This window comes from Diadema antillarum, unplaced genomic scaffold, assembly GCF_040938485.1.
Source record: "Diadema antillarum isolate AM-2024a unplaced genomic scaffold, OU_Dant_1.0 seq00000292_RagTag, whole genome shotgun sequence".
Lineage (NCBI taxonomy): Eukaryota > Metazoa > Echinodermata > Echinoidea > Diadematoida > Diadematidae > Diadema > Diadema antillarum.
Window position 1 is genome coordinate 198829 of NW_027271318.1, and position 19030 is coordinate 217858.

The window sequence follows — 19030 nt, forward strand, 5'->3', positions numbered from 1 at the left end:
CAGTCCAACATTCCCAGGGCCGCAAAAACTTGCATTTTTTCCAGCATGCATTGAGAACATGCTCTCATATGGATCTGAGATAATGTTGACAGCTCATAGTCTGCCTCTGCTCCCAAACTCCTATCAAAATCTTACGGTAATTGCTCTCATAGCCGCATTCTCTTCATAACTATCAATCATGTCGTCAGACAGCTGCAGAAGAGTTACCGTTGCCACAGTTTTCCGAAATGAGCGAGGAATTAACCTTTACAGCTCCATAGGCACCTGCGGAGCTGCCCTTTTCAAGAGTCACTGGACCGTATGCTGATACCATTAACATGTGTCTGTTGCACATACATATCTGTTGGGTGCAGTGTGTGAATATGTGTATGGGTTGTTTTTTTTTTTCTGTCTGGTTCCTATCATTCCAATTCTACTCTACGCTGCCATTCAATCTGCATCAATACATGGCTGATTTGTTTATATTTTAATCCATGTAAAGTTGTGCAAAATTTCACTGTCTTCTTAGCAAGTGGACATTGACTTCAAGAAAAAAAAATCTACACACTGGAAGGAGTAGGGGTACAAACATGCTCCCCTTGGTAGTCCAATGCCATTACACTTGTTTCTTTTGTTCTCTTTTTCTTTCTGTTTTAGATATACAGTCAAACATGTCTATAGCGGCTGCCCAAGGAAGACGAAAGAGTGGCCATTGTAGACAGGTGGCCCTTACAGGCAGGGTCATTAACATGTCTTTTCTCTTGGGGCTAATTGTGCATAGTGGTGGCATACAGCAGGTGGTCGCTATAGACAGTGGTCACTATACACAGGTTTGACTGTAACTGTGCAGACTGGCGAATCTCAGACTACGGCTACTCACATAGTTTGTATCGTCCTCCTCGTTGTACGCCAGCTTGACGACGCCGTACGATCCCTTCCCGATCTCGTCTTTCAGGTGGTACTGGTTCAGCTGCACATAATTCTGGAAAGGGGTCGGTAAAATAAGTTTTGAGACAATAAGTGTCTTCCGTGCAATGGTGCAGGCTGGCTGGGGGGCATATGGTCAGACATAGTGGAAATGCATATACATTTCTATGCAATGATCAAGAAGGAATATTTTGGGGTGTCTGCCAGCCATTCTGACACAGGTATCACAGTGTACACACCCTGTGGCCACAAGGGAAAATGGAAGAGCACTAGCCCAGCCAGGCAACCCAGTAATTACTTCTTCATGTGAAGTACTTTTCATAACGGCATCAAAACTAATTCAAACTACATGCTTGGGACAATGCCGCAAATAGGACTTTCGCACCCCTGGAACTGAATCGTTTGTATGGGCGATTTTTTTTGTTGGGGGGGGGGAGGAAATTGACATTATTGCTTCTGAAGCAAGGCAGGAGAAAAAAAACATTTGGAGCATAGTCCCAAGCCAAGTAGATTAAATTTCACAGCCACTGATGTTTGATATAAGCTGAGCCTCCTTTAATATTACCTGCAGATTGATATAGCTGTGAATTTTTCTGTTCAAACTCATTGTGCAACACACAAGTCGTATAACACCATCAACGGTAATATAATTCAATATGTGGATCAGGGACTCATGTGTGGAAAAAAAAACACACACACACACATTTTCATGAAATGGAGCCAACTGCCTTTTTTTGCGGCATGAAACTTTTGAGAATTGCCACTGGCATCCAATGCATTGTGTAGACAAGAACTTTCACATTTATTTTAACTTTGTGAATCTTGGCTCTCAAGAGCAAGTGAGAGAGGTATTAATTGGTAAAAGGTAGAAGGGAAACTCTACGGTATTATCAGTACTTCTTCCAAATGTATGTTGTCCTACATACAGGGAACTTCCTTTTCCAATTTCAGGTGCAAAGTACAACTTGCACAATAAAATTTTTCTCAAGCCAAAGATGGAAGACTGTAACAAACAGAGGACATACATGTATGTGAAAAATCACATATCATAGCACTCAATTAACTTCAAAACAGCCTTATGTTTAGCTTCCAAGAGAAATACAAACACACAATGAGTACCAGGGCGTGATTAGTATGTGCTGTAAGACTAGAAACATTCTCGGCATGAAACTTTCACAAATCACAGTGGACAGTCTTTTTCGCTGCATGAAACTTTCGCAGATTGCCAGTGGCATTCAATGTATTGTGTAGACAAAACCTTCTGTCTGTCTGCATTTCACCATTGTCACTCTTGGCTCCTTGCAAAATTTGCATAAGTTTCATGCACGTGAAAATTTCTGGTTTTACAGTATAAGTCTTATTCACTGCAAAACTTCTTTTGTTTTTAGAGGGAGAGCATGACAGAGAGAAATGGTGTGAGAGAGAGAGCAAGAAAGTATTCTTACCAGTTTATCTAAGATTGAAATGGTGCGGGATTCCTTGGTAGGGGGTCGTCTGGTGCGGGGCGAGGCACAGGGGGAGCCAGACGGCGACCCATAGGGCGAGTAGGGCAGCGACGGGTAGATCCGCCGCGTGGCAGGCACTTGTTTGGGGGCACTCTGGCCATTGGGCACAGACAACATGTTAGAGGTCAGGATCTGCTTCGGATTGTCTGCGCTGATGCTCTTGACGACGGTGCGCCCCCTCGGGCTGAGTGGTGGCAGGTCCCGCAGGCCGCAGCTGACCGGCCGCCCCGACACGTCCACCACGGGCATCGCCCCGCTCACCATGTGCACGCCGTGGCTGGAGTGCGTCTCCACCTCCGACTGGCTGTGCGATCGTATCCTGGTGTCGAGCGCGAGGTACGGTCGCCCGTGCACCAGCTCATGGCGCTGCTGCCACGACTGAAAGTTCGACGAGGACTCGTCGTCATCGTCATCCACGCCGGCCGTGAACACCACTTTAGTGTCCGACTCCATCGTGTCCATTTTTTCCTCGTCCTCCTGACTGTCCTTGGTGTGGTCACAGAGGAGAGCCACTCGGGCCGGGTCCTCACGCTCCATCCCCTCTCCGTTCTCTCTCTTTCCTCCCACCTCTTTACTTTCCACCGTGGTCTTGGAATCCATTCCGCGTGCTACTTGTCCCTGCGATATCACTTGTTTCCCATTGCTGTCACAATCAAAAGAGAAAAGAAGGACATCAGAAGAAGTTTAGCTATGTGCAGAGCAGAGCAAGTCGTACTGTGCCAACGGGTATTCCTGTCTGATCTGAGGCAGGTAATGTGAGAGCCTGGATCTTTTGTTCGTTCTGTTTATACATGTGGAACATGAGTTGAGTCATCGACCTATTTAATCAGGAAGAGTTCAAAATCAACCAAGAGAGAGAGACTGACTGGAAGTTGGCATTCTCCTGCACTTTATAGCGATGCCGACGTGCCGAATGAGCACCGTGCAGGATGTGAGTCAGGAAATATTGCTGAACGCTTCTCTGAATTTCTTTACTCTCGATATGATCACCCCAAAATCAAGCAAAACCACACTGCTTTGAATGCATGTCGTCATTCAGTAGAAAGACAGATCATAATCCCTTTTGAGTTTTGTGGGACTTTATCCCCCCCCCCCCCCCCCCCCACCGTCTCTCTTGAACCTGATCGGGATTGGTGGTGTCATGTCACATGACCTAGTGGAAGTGCAGTTCTTAGGATTATTGCCAGCTGTAGATTTTAACTGTGCAAACTGTGAGCCTACTTTCAGTACTCTTTCCCTTCATTGTTCCCACTCTGTACATATTCTGGTTTGGTGAGTCTCCTTTAATATTTCAAAAACAAAGCTAATGCAATCTTTTGAAGTACTTAGCCTATCCGTACCAGACACTGATATGATGAAGTGGTACAAGAACATCTGGCATCTATACAACAACAGCAACCCTCCAAATTTGAAGTGCACAATTTGTTATGAATACAAAATAATCTCTAGCTTGCTACACTATGCCTTTGATATTATAAGCAAATATGATATTATCATTGCGAAAAATGAAAAGCTCAACACAATGTATATTTTGCATTTGGCCAATCTGCTAACATGCAGCCTTCTGGATCAGTTCATAATGCTGCACAAAAAATATATACATATGTTAACCAAAATTTCAAATACATGTACATACATTTAAAATGCATGCTGTTACTACTTCTTGATGCAGTCATATTTTGCCATTACTGAGAATACTGTAAAAGTGGAAATTTTCGCAGTGCTGACATTTTTGCGCATTTCGTGCAACCAAAAACTAGTGCGAAAATAAAAACACACAAATATTTTTGCTTGCCATATGTTCCAGTAATTGACGCCTTGATTCAGCAGAATTAAAAGCATGCGAAACTCATCTTACCCAGCCAAGCACGAAAAATTACTCGAGCCAAAATTTCCACTTTTACAGAATATTGATGGAATCTCCAGATTTCCTTGAATTATCATACAACAGCCCATTAAAGAAAAACTTGTGATTGAATAGAAGTACATATACATATTGATAAAAACAAGTTGAGCAGTGACAAATTTAAGGAATGAGTCGCACAGAACTGAAACTGGGCTAAGTGACACCTACTTTCACATGCAATCTTGACACTAATTTTGAAGAATATACATGAACATACATGGCCAGGCACTGACTAAATCTATCCATTGTAGCAGGAAACCAAACTATGAGTAACATTACTATAGGTTTTAGGTCAAACCAAGTTACTTGAATTACCAGTTTTTCTATAACATTTTCAGCTCATCGTATGCAAACATGCATATTTGCGTATCTCATTCAATTGCAACATCTCTAGAGGATATCTTACAATAAACTTGCTATCTCCCCTACCCTCTTTCCATCTATTTACCCTCTCTCTCTTTCTCTCTCTCTCTCTCTCTCTCTCTATCTATCTATATATATATATATATGTATACATATATATACCCGCCATTTGTTTTGTTTTGTCTTGGGCGTCAACTCACACGTCATCGCAAGCCACTGGGCAGTTGGCCCTTTGTGGCCAAAGAGCTGTAAAACTGAGAAATGACCATCTTCACTCCCTACACTAAAATCTCATTAACACGTCCGCAGATTCTATCCAGGGGTCAGTTTGGATTTTTCTTTTCTTTTCTATAGCAGGTGGCATTTCTGTGGGTGGCGTCCCTTGGGCTATATGAAAGGAGGGTGAAACTGATGGGGACAGATACACATGCACACATGTATTTTAATATCATATATGTGTGTGTGTGTGTGTGTGTGTGTGTGTGTGTGTGTGTGTGTGTGTGTATGTATGTCATTTCTCTTATCGTACTGTATGTTTGAAAAATGATTTAGCAGCACAAGAAAGAAGAATACAGCTGTTTGGTTTTTTTTGTTGGTGGACGTATTAATTTTATTGTTAATATGGATTTGACATTGAATGAAACTCAAATAAAGAATATTCTAAAATAAAAAAAAATGTGCCCTTGTAAGTGTGAGTTACATGATTCAGTACATTCAAAGGATATTTGTTTGGTAAATGTCAATATTTTCTTGTGAAGAAATTGTCAGTAGGGTTGATTTATAATCGAGTTGTTTATGTTGAAGAGAGATGATTTGCAGTATAAATTGACAAATGGATTTGTTTGTGTTTTGAATCGCATTTGTACCTTTTATGTTCATGTTACACCCAGAATGGGTTGATTTCGGAATGATGTAAATGAAATCAATAAAATATCAAGGAAAAACAAAACATGTGTGTGTGGCTACGTAGCTGTTGAGAAAGAACAGACCTTGTAGGCAAACAGGCAGAGGAACAGATAGACTAATAAACAGTAGGCACCTACAGTATATAAACACACACAGACAAACACAGACAAACATAGAGAGAGGGGGGGGAGAGATACTATGTATCTAGATATTTTTTTTCTTTTCTTTTGAATAGATTTACAGTACAGCTGGGCTAAAAAGAATCACTTCCTTGAGTACAGGATTCAGTCAACGCAAAAGCTAGTGGCTTAAAAGAATTACGGAAGCATGGATATCATGGACTGAGTTGTACCTATTTCCCTAGGCTGGGGTTTGAAATTGTTAAAAATGAAGATCAATCTGACATCAGTCTTTTGAGGTGAACTTCAAGTAGATGATTTTAGAATGCAGGGAAGGAATACATATATATCACAGTATAATTTGAAATTTAATACGCTTCTGAAGGAATTCCCACCAGGGAAACATTTCAGAGAGAGAAATGCATCCTGGGAAATATGATCACAGAAGTGACCTCATAATCGGAAACAAAATGTAGATTTATCATCATTTTGGTAGCAGAAGGGCACTATTGAGAGATACTTGAACAGCATTAACAACCCTCTGATTCTAAACTGACAATATCAGGAGTGAAAGTCAAGAACACTGTCAGACTTCCTCCATTGACATGCAGATATTACCATACCATATGGTGTGTATTCCTTGTGGCTCTGTGTCGATCTGCTATGATAAGAGAGCGACGGAACCACAATTGCGGATACGGGAGATATTATAGATCAACAGGCCTCAATTACGACCGCATGAGGGATTATGGTTTTTCCCTAAAACGGGACATTCCTGTCGTGCACAATGGCACTGCACCTCACCTCTGTTTATCCCAGAATTAAAATATCACAGCCACGAACAGGAATGAATGCTCTAAATAGTGAGGTTTAGAGGATAAGACTACGGACTATCAACTATGAGGTCCCTGGATCAAGTCTTTTGACAGCCACATTTGTACCACTTGGCAAAGGCACTTTACTCTCCTTGCCTGGTTCTCTTGATGGGACTGAAAACTGTCTGTCCCATGTTTTGTTTACCTGGTATTTGCTGCTTTCTAAACAGCCATATAAAACAAATCAATTCAAAATCAAATCAAATTATAATGTAATTATAAGACATAGACTATAAAATGATTGGCTGCTGAAATAATAAAACTGATGGCAGAAGGCAACCAGATTGATAAACAAAATGAGATTCTCCCACCATGAAAATGCTTCTTTTAAAATCCCTACCCCATAGCACACACACATCTTTAAAGGGATGGTATAGTTTTGGTTGGGATGGGGATTCAGGATTTAGCTTCATGCAGGAAAATTATAAACCACTTCCATGATATATCAACAAGCGTACAATATTCTAGGAGGAATTAAAAGTTTATTTGATGAAAATCAGTTCTTTGAAATGGCTGAGATATCCAAAAACAAAACAAAGTGGTCCTAATAAAAGGTAGGTCCCACCTTCTCAACCAAAACCATATCTTCCATTAAACAATTTACCCATCATTCTACATTTGTGCTCCCGCATAGATACACAGACACAAACACACACACACACAGTTCAAACACTTTCAGCTCAAGTCAGTGTTGCCAAAGGTTATGTTAATCATAGTTACGTAATTGTATGACACAACATTTATGTTTTGATCATCTGAATCTAATCAAAACCTCAATCTAATTTTCCAGCATCTACTTGCAGCACTGCACACTCAGGTGCGCATCTTGGGCAACCAGAATACAGCCAGACAAGTGTACATTGTAAAAATTGACATTTTCGCGCAAATAATTTTTCACACTCTGCCGGGCAAGATGAGTTTGGTTTGTTTTTAATTCCGTGGAATCAAGACATCAACTCCTGGAACATATGGCAAGCAAAAATATTTGCATGCTTTTACTTTTGCGCTAGTTTCTTGTTGCGCGAAAATTTCAACACCGCGAAAATGTCCATTTTTACAGTTATATTCATCGTACACTTGCAAAAAAGCTATAACGTACATTAACTGAATCCAAACCCCCTGCATTATAGCTTGGGCAATCCAAACTTTCATTACAATCTTTTTCCACATCTCACTCAAGTTGGGGAGACCACCAGTAACTCCATTGGTCAAATCATGGAAGGTGTCATTTTACAAACTTCCAAGGGGCCAGGAGATAGGACGCATTCCCCCATCCTTGATGATTTTTCTGAGGGAAGAAATAGTTTGCATCGCATCATTCCAGGGTGTAGTGGAATTCAAAAGAGAGGCACAGTGGTGGCAGTTTTCGTTTAAAATGAGTTTGCCAGGTGCGTTGATGAAAACAAAGAAGCTATGCGGAATCCTACTGGTACCAATAAAATCATGAATACAGAGAGACCGGTAAGAGTGTTGCCGGCAAGGTGCAAGTTATTTCGCAGTGCAGCGTAACAAATTTCAAATCCACCCATTTCAGACACCAGCAATAAGAATCAAACAAAGCAAGTAAAAAGGCTTTATGCCACACCCCTCCCCACTACTCCCCACCACTCCCCACCCCCAGCACAACCACCACTAATGCATAAAGAATGTGCCAAGGCCTGAGATTAAAACTTATATTCCAACACATATTTCAAGACTACAAAGATGCTGGTAGTTATAAAAAAAAGTCCTTCACACATCCACATTGTATCACACTTCATTTGCACACTCCTTCCATTGTGCTTTTTTAATACAAAGTACTGTAAAAGTGGATATTTTCGCGCGACTAATTTTTCGCGCTTGGCCGGGTCAGAAGAGTTTCGCGTGTTTTTAATTCCGCAGAATCAAGACATCACGCACAAGAACATATGGCAAGCAAAAAATATTTGTGTGCTTTTATTTTCGCGCTAGTTTCTGGTTGCGCGAAATGCGTGAAAATTTCAACACCGCGAAAATTTCCACTTTTACAGTATATTACTGTCTTTTGCTCTGATGAATGCAAATCACTATTAACGGAGTATTTGCAGTGCTAAGAATATTCTTAAATCAGATTCAATAGTAGATACAAAGAATAAATGTGGGAAATGCAAAATCATTGTGCAGCTAAAAATAAAATTTCATACTGTTTAACATCATGCAGTATCTTATCATCTCTGATTTTTGGAGGGGGATAGAGTTGTGGTCTCAACAACTGGGTAATATACAGATATGTGCCATTGTTTATATTACATACTTTATGAATCAGGACTTCTACGCCAACTTTGCAATCGGTTAAATTTGCAAACAAGAACCACTTTGAAGGAATGTCAAGTAAACATCATCCCCTTCCAACAGAAAAGTTGGTGATTTTCCTTGCCTGGAGATGATAAACTATGCATTTATGTTACAGGAGGTATAATATTCTTGCGAGTTGATCATTTCATGACCGTTGGTAGATTAATAATATTTGTGAACATTTAAAACAAAACAAACTGGGGAAATAAACAGTGTACATCATAATTCCACAAGATTCCTATAATTCCACAGCCACTAAGAAACTCAAAAGGGATGCATGACCTTCAAAATCATAATGTGCTGAAAGTATGTCTGCTCTCTGCATCCTATTGCAGTCAATAAATTCAGCCACTGAAGGAAGCCACTGTGTAGGACATCCTTTCATTTCTTTAAATAACTTTTCTGACATCAGAGACCGCTATATTCAGTTTCTTTGCATCAGTAGGGTGGTACGTAAAACGGGATTGATAAACCTCAAGTGCAAGCTGATTGGAACATACTATAAAGGGGATTAAAAGCCATCGTCTATTTATCACGTTCCTTGTGGCATGATGTTTCCAGTGGGTGATGTTATCTGATTTCTGTGGAATTGTGTCAAACAATCGCGCTGTGTTATCGCCACGATGCATTGAAGCGGGCAATGACTTTTGCGATCTACGTGGAAAATGCATTAAATTTCACGGGCTGTTCTCTACGTGGTGATCGTGCACTTAATAGAGAATATATCATTAGATACCGTAGCCTTCACAGCTATGCCATCAGGTAGTGCACCAGCCTTATGTTTCTCTGAAAGGAAGAAAGGTACCATTAGGCCTACATACAGCAAATTCGAAAGAGCTCAAGGGTATGATAAGATGAAGAGATATGTATAAAACAACCAACCCAACAAACTGAGATAAAAAGGAATGAGCATCTAATCTGTGAAAATTGTCCATGCTAAGCATGCATACAGGGTTGATCCTGACAGTAAGACAGATTGCCTGTGGTCTTTTCAACACAGCAACACCCAACGGCACAAACTGGATTCTGCACATTGAATTTTATTCAAGAGGAACCAGTGAAGTGAAAAGCTTCATCCACAAATCCCAAGGGAAAATCATCCCTTGTAAATTTGAATACATTAATAAACTGGCCCATATAAGAATATCAAATTCATTAGCATTACTGCAACAGGTCCTCATTTATCAAAATTCTGAGCAAACAGAATCTATGGATACTGCATACAGTGCATTTATATTTTTGTTATCAGCATCATTCCGAACAGTGAAACTCAACCAGGCATAGCCTGTGTGTGTTTAAGGACTACAGCATCCTTTTTTTTTTTTAACCATCATGAGGAAAATTAATACTCCACACCTACATGATTATGAATATTCATCTCATTAAAGGACAAGTTCACCTTCATAAACATAGGGATTGAGAGAATGTAGCAATATTAGTAGAACACATCACTGAAAGTTTGAGGAAAATCAGACAATCCGTTCAAAAGTTATGAATTTTTGAAGTTTTTGTGCAGTTCCCACTGGATGAGAAGACTACTGCAGTGTATGAATAACTTAGATGTCACATGCGTACAACAATATAAGGAAAATATAAAGAGAATTTCACAAAATTCCATCTTTTGAAAAAAGTACACATTCCCCTGACTCGTTACCGACAAATGTTATGGGTAATATCATTTCCCCTGCCTTTAGAAAGAGGCAAGTCAAGTGCTCTTTTATTATGCGAAAAAAGTGAAAATATGTTGAATTTTCTTTTACATTTTCTTTATACTGTTGTACGCATATGACTCACAAGCTGTAATAGTCTCCTCATCCACCGGTTCCAACACAAAAATTTGAAAAATTCATAACTTTTGCATCGACTGTCCAATTTTCCTCAAACTTTCACTGATGTGTTCTACTAATATTGTTGCATTTTCTCAATCCTTATGTTTATGAAGGTGAACTTGTCCTTTAACAAGTCAGCCTGCATCCTATATCAATGAAGCCACATACTAACTACACAGGGACGGTGATAATATTTTGCCTCATCTGTTTGCTTTTTGAGTGTTTGTTGGGGTTTTACTGTACCCTGATATCCGTATCCCAAAGCTCATCATCTTTTTACATATCCTTTTCAAGAGAAGTGTACTTACACAAAGAAGAAAACATTGTTTGTTCTTTTTTAAAGCATTTGGAGCATGTTGTAATGAACACAACTTTCATTATCATTACTACGATAATCATCATCAACAGAAAGCCAAATAAAGGTGACAAATAGTGACTACCATGGTACTTTAAAGCAAGACATATTCACAGCGTGAAATTTTCGCGAACTTGACCCGGCACCCTTTTTCGTGGCAAATTGCCACTGGCATCCAATACAATGCAGTAGACAAGAACTGTCTCACGCATTTTGATTTTGCGAATCTTGGCTATCACAAAATCTGTGACAATAAAATACACACAAAAATTTCTGGTTTTACTACATGTGATTTGTGCCATCATCTGTGTCTTAAAACCCTTGATTAGTATGAAAGAGGCTAATCTGACCTGAAGCACTGCTAAACCTTGTTTAAAGGTGTATTCCCAAGGAGTTTGTTTGCCCTTGGTTCCTTGTTTACCATGGCATTTTGCATATCAGGAGTACCAAAACTTAGTGTTTGCCCTGTAAGCTGATACACAGTGGTTCATGGATTTGCAAGTACCATTGAGTCACTACTTTGTGACTTGTATACAACTGAATTAGCAAGTGCTCTACTTTTCACCAGCTATGAAGAACAGACTGGTAAATGCTAGATACTCAGTAACTTAAAATGCCAGTTTGATTCATCTTTATTAAATTTTTTATTTTTTTGACCTACAAGTAGATTTGGTAGCCTCTTGTACTGCTTATGCTGGCAAAATCTCAATCAAAGTAGCTGATTTCACATTATCTGATCATCGATGCTTATGCAGATTAGATGAATACAAAACAGAACTCGATCATTAAAAGTTAAAAACTACATCTGGCAAAAAAAAAAAAATCACAAAAGTGGATATGTGGGGCTACTACGCGTGTTTTGTTCATTTACAGCATATCAAATGTCTGTTTAGTGTTATTAGATGGTCAAAATTTTGGTCCACACCAGCATTTGCATCTACACCTTACAAATAGACATGCTGCATTATGAGGTGAAACAAGAAAAGTTTTGAAGTGTTAATCTTTAACTGGTGTGCTTTAACTCCCCCTGGCCTGTTGGTAAAGTGTATGCACCATTGCAGGCTGCAAGTGCTTAATAGCACAGACAATACCAAGTCATGGAATTCAAAGTCCTCAGCAGTTTCCGCTTGAAAGGACGGGTGCAAAGGCAACCAAATCAATTGTTGGCAATCGCCATGGGACCGTCGCACTGTCTGGTTGTACTACCACCCTTGGTACAGCTTGAAAAGTAATCTTTCCAGCGCTGGTCCTTATTGGCAAACCTTAAATTTTTTTTCAACGACTTCTCACTTACAAACCACGACTGGCAACACAGTATAGAAGTATATCCAAAGTAGAAGAAGTATAGCCAAAGACAACAATGCTCTGTGTTAATATGTAAGATCAGAACTTTGCCCGTATTGTCTTTAACAACTTACCAGCTTGCACTTTCTTCCGACGAAAAGTCGTCGATTTCAATCTTCAAAACGAAACGGGGAGTCATGATGTTTCGCTGGTGTTTCGGTCTACAATATCAGATAGCTAGTCAACTGCAGGGCCACGACTTTATAATGTTTGGTTACTGCTCACTGGACGAGAGAAGTAAAAAAGGCAGAGTGAACGGACTAACCAAAAACCCACCTCTTCTCCGTGATTTGGGGCTGGTCCACGCTGCTCCCGGGTGACAAATCCGAGGAGCTGCTCCCGCGAAACTTGTCGCAAATTGTGGCGCTATTTCCTGCGAGTGCGAGAGACAAAAAGACAAAGAGAGAGAGAGGGCAGTGTCAAGGTAAGCCAGCTCGGCGGCGAGGCAGACAGTAGCACGAGACACGTCGCACACGTTCCTTTCGTCTGACTGCCTGCCCCATAAACTCCTCAAGAGCTTGTTTACGCTGGTAGGTTCAGGGGCCGTTATCACTGAATGGTAAACACCTAAGGTCAGGATGATACATCGTGGTAGCACAATGCGAACACATCAGAAGAGGGTTGGGGGGAGGGGTGGGGCACACTCTTAAGGGTAAATTGAGGCCATTTTCTGCGATACATGTATTTGCTCCCTACAAACATTGCATGGTTTTTAAACGCACATCAGTTAGGAGACCCAAATCTTAAAACCAGACTGGTCTACTTTTCGCAATAGTGCAATCACAATCTCTTCGGTCAGCAGCTTGTTTTTCATGGGATTTTTGCAGGTTGCTTTCTTGTGATTATCATTTCATACCTTACTGCTACATATTTGCTCTGCCCTATATTCAGTTTCACCCGGGAAACTGGCAACAGATTTGCAAATGTATTAAAGCGTGCATCTCCAATTGCCCACAAATATTTGACCTGCATAAATTCAACAAGCATACTTATCTTGACCTTTGACCTGTTACCTTTAGAATAGGGAATAATGAGCACAAACAATGATCCTCTGACCACGATATTACAATTGAAAGATGACAACAATTTGGAGGTATTTGTCCTTATTGGTAAGCCCTCATGATTTTTAAAACAATTTGGTCAAGAGGGAATCTTTCTTTTTTTGGAGTGTCCATGTATGTTTCAAATATGTAGGCCTACACATATACCATGGTATTCAAAAGGAATAGTACACATTTCATGCAAAGACAGAACCAGAATCCAGTTCAAATATAAACAAGGTTCACAGCTTTACTGGTACATACATTTCAAAAATAAAGACGACAATTTCAGAGATAGACATACAGTTGTATTCAATGACAATCATTACATTTCAAATCTATTGCATTTTGCAGTACAAATTAAATGCATTTTTTAAAATTTGATGCATCTACTCTGAGCTCCGTAGAGTAGTTTTCCAAATGCTTATCCATGAAAAAGCCTGATTCAACAGATGAATGTTTCATCAGTGTTGTGCACTGAATGCCGTGATGTGCCCTGGCTTGAACTGTCATTTTGCCCCACAAGCAACCCCGTTCCTTTTCCCAGTCCATGACTTGCAAATTGGGGTCATCGCCTCTTGATTAGAGGACTACGTCCCTGGCCAATATTGCCAGAGATGAATCTCAGTGAAATTAAGTGGAGTGGCTATTGCACTCATTTTTCCGCCATCTACTACCAAGAAAAGAAAGAGACTTCTTGATGACAAACAGAAAGCATGAGAGCTAAACTAGTGCTAGTCAATTATCAACAATCATCATATGAAGGGAGGGATATAAGTTTCATGTTAAGCACACAATATCATTTATGGTGTTTAAGCAGCTGAGAAAACAACATCAGGAAAGGGGGATCTTACATAATGTGATTGAGAGCATGCTCTGAAAAGTACCACTGAGGGTACACTACTCTCTGTATCAAATCATTTTCTCTCTATCTGCTGTTATTCCCATTTAATGATATTTGGAACATAATTATGTCTGTATTAATCTTCTGCAGGACCTTGGGCCTTCATTAGTTACAACGCATCATCACAAAGAGACGTGAAAAAAGCAAAACTCATTCTCCTGTTACTGTAAAAGTGGAAATTTTCACGGTGTTGTAATTTTCGCGCATTTCGCGCAACCAAAAACTAGCGCGAAAATAAAATCACGCGAATATTTTGCTTGCCATATGTTCCTGTGCGTGATGTCTTGATTCCGCGGAAATAAAAACAGGCGAAACTCTTCTAACCGGGCCAAGCGCGAAAAATTAGTCACGCAAAAATATCTACTTTTACAGTATTTGACTGCAATCCCAAGCTTTACAATAATTGACATGCTGCTACAAAATGATTACCTTACAAAGTATGTATGCATATAACATGATTATGTAACAGAAAAACAAATATTTGATTTGTTTAAAAAGTGAAACCTTCATGCTTATGCTGTATTCATTTCATCAAAATCATTTTATTGCATTTGCATTACATTGGTGTGCCTGAGTGCGCTGGTATGACATAGAGAAGACCTTACTAACCAATATGAGTCAATATCACTAAGGGCAACTTTATTCCTGAAATGTAAATGTTTTACCAAAATCTACCACTTCCCCCTTAAAATGTTGATCACCGACATTGCCTCTCACACACTGAATAATCCCAGTAGCAGAATATGACGGCACGTGTCGAAGAGAATCTGCGCTCTGCGTCGCATTTATATACGGTACGATCCCCTCCATTCATGTCATCAATTTTCTCCCAGTCATTTTTACACCCACGCTGGGCCCTCTTTAATGCAGCCCTGTCCGTCCATGAACCCTGGGAGCCTCTTTGGTTGGGGGTGGGGGGATACCAACTAACGGGGTGGGGTTGGGGTGGGGCAAAATGGAGGGTACTGCTGCCAGGGGCTTGCCATAGGGTGCTTGGCTGGCTTAATACATGGGGGCAATAACCTTTGGAGCTGCCTCATCACCTCTGTGCCAGTAGCACGTCAGCTTACAGCACACAGATTTGCCAGGACGGAGCTTTAGAGAAATGAATCACTGAAGTGTGTGCTTGCAATGTCTTTGAAAAAAAAAAATTGGCTGAGACATACAACTGATGGGTGATTTTTCCTGCTCTATTTGTTTGCTAAACATCATAAACCCCCTCATTATCTTGTAACTTTTAACATTCAGTTTATCTTTAATGCAGCAAGCGTACACAGTTTTCCTCAAAAAGAGTCGGTGCACGACAAAAAAAAAATGACAACAATGCATACTCTTTTTCAAATTAAAAGCTGTCTGATAATTACTATAAAGCCATTCTCATTACAACAAAAAAAAAATAATGGCATGAAAACTCGGGAAGTTAGCCCCGACTAAAAAGTTGTGAAGTATTTAGAAGAACTGCGTTTGCCCAGTTTACTCATTCAGCACACACAAAAGGAAGAGAGGATGAGGAAATCCTGTGAGTAACTTCACAATATTTCTGCGGTGTGTGTTCTCATCACAAACACCTTACTTCACACCTTGACTTACAAAGTTTTCGCGCAAAGTTTCCTACCAGCAATTTGGTAAAGTTTTTACACAACCTTTGCCCTAACTTTGCAATTTCCTAACTTTGCGAGTTTTCAAGCCCAATAAAATGGCCCTTTGCTTCTAACGGATTCCTTTTATGAAGAGACACAGGCATTCCAGGAAAATGATCAAGAAAACATTTGCCAAAATTTGTTGGTACCCCTCCCTCCCCCCACCAACATCTTGCAGATGTTTACTACGGACACAACTACGGACACAACAGGTGCATGGCTGGACAGTTACGTGTACATCATGTTTGTTATACACCTGTCCATGAGGAAGTTTCAAGGTATCATTTGAAGGCCATTCATTCATGAACCTAGGACAGTAATACAAGCTGTTTCTCCAGCTCATTTTCTGGTATTTTTTCAGTCAGAAGATTAGGATCTCTAATATGAGCTTCCTGGAGGTACACTGTACTCACTTTGTGGACTATTGATGGGAGAAGAAATCCATGTATATTCCTTTGTTTTGCTTCCAAACAGTTCAATAGTGTCATCTAGATAGCTGAACTGATATAGTTCCTTTTTCCAAGGATATTTTCTTGATGTTATTGGGTAGTCAGCTAACTCTTAAAGCAACAATGAATAAGTAAGAAAGATGACGAAATCTATAAGAACATGTTTTATACAGAACTTCTAATATTCTTTGTATTTTCTGCTTATCAGACCACATTTTGTGAGCACATGACTCTTTCTTCCCTTTTAATGACATAAGCGAGTGATTTATAGGTCAAACGAGAGAATCGTCTTTTGAAAAGATAAAGTTATACAACTTTGCTTGCTTTCATGCTAATATTGCTATGCACTATATGTTACATCTCCTGGAAAGTGAATATTGGCTAACATGGTGCTTTTGGAGGAAAATATTAACTGTGCAAATATTTGGATATAGCACATTGTATTCAAATCTAAACTATGTGGCCTATAATGAATGTATGTGCTGTTTGGGCTCAACCCACATGTGTTGATCTACACTGTATCATCTACCGTGCTTCAAAGTGAAATTCTATGTCAAGTAAAAGATAAATTTGTAATTGCAGCTGGGCTGCTCTTGAATCTTTTAAACTGTGACTCATAGAGCAGATTTCATTGACTATTTTTATGTTTTTTGTTGGAGTCATCTTGCATGAACACAATGACATGCAAAAGATAGTATACTTTCAATGCTTGGTCTTGGTATTACATCATAAGCAGGTCAGTGTCATAACTAGGATTAGAATATATTTTTTAACATGCTATCAAAAGGCACAGCCAAACATGCTGGGGAAAAAAAAAAACACAGTTCTGCAACAATTACAGACCAACAGGTGTTTTTAAATCAGAATGTATTTCTCAAGAACTTCAAAATAGCTCAGAATAATTTACAGCATAGTTCCCCAAATTACTGTAACATGAAGATGAACAACTTCATTACAAGAACAGCACAATACATTAATACCTCTAGGCCCGAATTCATGAAGGTGGTCCAATTGAAACCATGGTTTAAACCATGGACAAAGACCGTAGTTTTGTATGGGACGCCAAGTGTTGCATGGCCTATTTCGTTAGACGAAATGAGTGATTTCATAACAAAATACGCCATGCGACACTTGGCGCCCCATACAAAACTACGGTCTTTTGTCCATGGTTTAAACCCTGGTTTCAATTGGACCACCTTCGTGAATTCGAGCCTTAGGGTTCATACTGATTTGCATAATTGATATCTTTTGGTGTTAACTGGTGAACGCCACTTAAGCCAAATAATGTTCATTTTGCATCCCTAATCAATGGAAGTTCGCAAAATCTCTCACCTGCTCCCATTTTGGTGCATGTTCCCCAGTCACGACTCTCGCTACACTCAGGGCTTCTCCGGCGACGTTTCAGCACAGGCACCCAGGCGGGCCACATGCATGCGTCCGCTGCTCCCCCGGCAGCGAGGCTCCTGCAGAGCTCCGGAGCAACGAATATACCAGTCAAGATTCACGGGTGTGTCCTCTCTTCAACTTGCTGGTGATTATAAACCTCACTCTCCTGTGAAAAACAAGATATGGGAAAGTTTGCGTCATAAATAAACACACATAAAGAAACAACAACATAGAATATGGCCATTGGATAAGATTGCAGCGCAGAGATGAAATACAACATAATGTATACAAGTATTGCAAAATATGTCACTGGAGTAACTTCATTTTTAGTACCGGTAGCTTATGGTGATAATGTTCGCCACTCATCACATGCCACATCACACATGAATTATTTCAAAAGAAGGCAAAAAATGCCATCTGAGATGTTCGAGTATGACATACGAACTACCAGAATATATTCAGTGTCTAAGCTTGCCTTCTAGGGAGGGAAGATGCACACTTCCTATGGAATTTGAAAGACTGTCATCTCTGCATTAATGTCTGTATGAACAAGAGGCGCTTGCAAGAGATGAGGTGAGATAGTACTGAAGCAATGCCCAGGCCTAACACCTGAGCAGCAGAGCATGTACAGCAGATCGAGTGATAACGTATGGCGTCCGAGGAGCAGTAGCTACTTTGAGATTCAGGGTATCCATATGCTCCTGAATGGAGCCAACAGCAATGGAATTAAGCCAATGCATCCATTACACAAAACACACACACACACACACACACACACTATCACAAAACATGACTCGGCAGAAATAAAGAAGAAACACACAGAGGCAAACACGTATTGCGCAATCCCAAACAAGCCAACACATCACAGGGCCACATGACAAATCAATCTATATGACGCTCAGGACAAATATATACAGGTAGTCATGTGATAAGGCTCATGACAGAGTCTCTCACACACACACACACACACACACACACATACAGTGTATACAGACACACAAAGAGTGTGTCTTGTCGTATGTGTTTTTGTTCGCTCCTACTGCTGTCAGAGAACTATTAATGTAAAACATCTTTTGAAGGAGGTAAAAGTTACAGTCACATGACTTTCCTAAACTTAAAAATTAGCTCGCAGTTTCAATCTTGATCATAGCAATATTTTAGCCCTGTATAGATACACTCTGAAGTTAGCA

General features: G+C 40.0%; 1 protein-coding gene across 1 annotated transcript in view; it reads right to left on the reverse strand.

The window, feature by feature from the left end:
• The window catches only part of LOC139730118 (calcium/calmodulin-dependent protein kinase kinase 1-like), a gene marked incomplete at its 5' end in the record, with an annotated part of 59314 nt that extends 41371 nt beyond the window's left edge, over nt 1–17943 (reverse strand). Inside the window, 4 exons of the mRNA XM_071641021.1 lie at nt 860–961; nt 2352–3054; nt 12698–12794; nt 17787–17943. Of these exons, the coding sequence (XP_071497122.1) occupies nt 860–961; nt 2352–3054; nt 12698–12794; nt 17787–17943 (1059 nt within the window). The remainder of the gene's footprint in view (nt 1–859; nt 962–2351; nt 3055–12697; nt 12795–17786) is intronic.
• Between the last annotated feature and the right edge of the window lie 1087 nt (nt 17944–19030).